This window comes from Penaeus monodon, chromosome 12 (genome assembly GCF_015228065.2).
Source record: "Penaeus monodon isolate SGIC_2016 chromosome 12, NSTDA_Pmon_1, whole genome shotgun sequence".
Classification (NCBI taxonomy): domain Eukaryota; kingdom Metazoa; phylum Arthropoda; class Malacostraca; order Decapoda; family Penaeidae; genus Penaeus; species Penaeus monodon.
This window is the reverse complement of record NC_051397.1, coordinates 45,987,771-45,990,270: the sequence shown is the minus strand read 5'-3', so window position 1 is coordinate 45,990,270 and position 2,500 is coordinate 45,987,771. Positions and strand designations below refer to the sequence as shown.

Here is a 2,500-nt window from a genome sequence, read left to right as displayed (position 1 = left end):
CCAACCTTTAGCCCACGTTCTAACCCCTGCCTTCCCTTGACCCACAAGAATTGACCCATCCCGTGGCATCTCCCTTTACGAGTGTTTAGGGATCACCGAAGCTTTACTTCATTTTTCTTGCCTCAGACAAGCGGCATTATTTTCTACAAACCATTAGTTTTCCCATGGACAAAAAACATGTGGGGGAATAAGAGAAAACCGAAAGGCGTTCTTCATATGTGTCTTGAAAAAGTTTGTGTTTGGTTTTATATCAGGAATGTGGTTAGAGTGACAATTTTCTCTACAAATTGTAAAAAAGGACACTCAATTCAGTTGGCTGGCCTCATTAGGAGAGAATTTAAAATCTAGATAAAAGTCCGGCGGAACAGAATCGCTGTTTCGTGAATTATTAAGGAGACAGATGATAATTAACTAAATATGATCGAAAAAACTTCTTTGGCTAATTCGCATCGATGCTACATTTATTTATGTAATCAACTTATTCATTTATTCATTTAGTTTTGAGCTTCATGTTTTCGCATTATTCAAGTAGTTCGTCATCATTTACAATGGCCATTCATCACCTCATTTTACACACTGGCTCGCTCGTCTCACTCGTGAACTTTTTTCTCTCTATGATCTACTTATCCTGTTCTCCACTCTCTCGTCTGCTCGGACAACGCGCTCCTATTTCAGTATTAATCATATACTGAACCACTCATCTCCTCACTATAACTCACTAGAATTCACTTTCACACACAACCGCAACACACACAAACACAGACAACACACACGTAGCAGCAGTTGAATTGTAGTTCAGTAACCAAGTCTTGAAGGCAAGGTAAAACTCTTCAAAAACTCTTGATTTAATAATATTTTTGAGTACAGGCTGATAGGTGTGGTCAGAACTGCAGAAGTTAGATCTGACTAGTCTAACCCTCAGGTGGCTTGAACCCTCTCTCTCTCTCTCTCTCTCTCTCTCTCTCTCTCTCTCTCTCTCTCTCTCTCTCTCTCTCTCTCTCTCTCTCTCTCTCTCTCTCCCTCTCCCGCTCCCCCCCCCCTCTCTCTTTCTCTTCCCCCTCCTCGCTCTGTTCCCTCCCCTCTCTCCCACTCTTTTCTCTCTCTCTCCTTCCCTCTGTCCCTCTCTTTTAAACATTCACACACGCATACCCCCCTCCTCCCACCCACCCCCCCGCTCTCCCTCTATCCCCTCTCTCTCCCCCAATCACTTACCGGTGGTGTGTCGAACATATAAATATCGGTGCCCTTCAAAGCGATGAACTTGGGCTTCCAATTCTGCCACGGAAGATTCTGGTTGAGTACCCCCTCGCACACCCACCCCATGTACAGCACGTGTTCGGATGCCGGGAAGCTCGAGTTGTACAGCTTCATCTGCAAAGAGACGGTAAGGCGGCGGATGAGATTGAATATTGCACTGAGGGAATGAGAAAGGGGGAAGGGGGGGGGGGGGCAGCGTCAGGGTATGTCTGTCTGTCTGCATGGATTAAATGATGTATGTATGTATGTATGTATGTATGTATGTATGTATGTATGTATGTATATATGCATCTATTAATACATGTATATATGTATGCAACCATGCATGTAAATATATATATCTATATCTATCTATCTATCTATCTATCTATCTATCTATCTATCTATCTATCTATCTATATATATACACAATATATATATATCTATATATCTATATCTATATCTATATCTATATCTATATCTATATATCTATCTATCTACACACACACACACACACACACACACACACGAATATACGATTGTACATATGTACTTGCGCACGTGTGTATACATCAATCCTTTAATTATGATAATGATAACAATGTTCACGATGAAAATGATGATGACATTAACAGTAATAACATATAGATGCTAATGATAATGACAATAGTAATAATAATGATAATAATGATAATAATAATGATAATAATAATAATAGCAATAAAGTTAGTGATGATGATAAGAGAAATAATCATAATAACAACTTCATTATCATCAACAACAGCAACAGCAACAAGAAAAATAATAACATTAACAACTTGATGATGATGATAATGATGATGATGATACCAATAATGATAATAATAATATTCGCATAAAAAGTATAAAACGAAATAATCCTAAATATCGCGGCAAATAAAGTAGAGAAAACGACATCAAATTCACCAATCCACGGACGATTTTAAAAAGGGATAACATACCGCGAATCTCGCACTTAAACATCTTGGATTAGGCACCTGTTATCGGGACAGCCTCGTCCTTCAGCTAAAACACAGTGGAAATGCCAAAGACACAGCCGTGCATGTAAAATAGTGCCACAGGAAGCAGATTTCGGAGAAATGTTGCAATCGGGAATGGGAAGTGATTTATCTTCCGTAATAGCATGGGAAATGTACCGCAGATAGAGTAGGAATTCAATGAAAGTCTACGGTATTCTCTACCCGCATTTCACTATCTTTTCTGCTCTTCGGACACTAAATTCTTT

At 39.3% G+C, this 2,500-nt stretch overlaps 1 protein-coding gene across 1 annotated transcript in view; it reads right to left on the bottom strand.

The window, feature by feature from the left end:
* LOC119579730 (gamma-1-syntrophin-like) overlaps positions 1-2,500 on the bottom strand; it is an 84,817-nt gene that overhangs the window by 13,247 nt on the left and 69,070 nt on the right. The window contains exon 8 of the mRNA XM_037927630.1: positions 1,213-1,371. Coding sequence (XP_037783558.1) covers positions 1,213-1,371 — 159 coding nt within the window. The remainder of the gene's footprint in view (positions 1-1,212; positions 1,372-2,500) is intronic.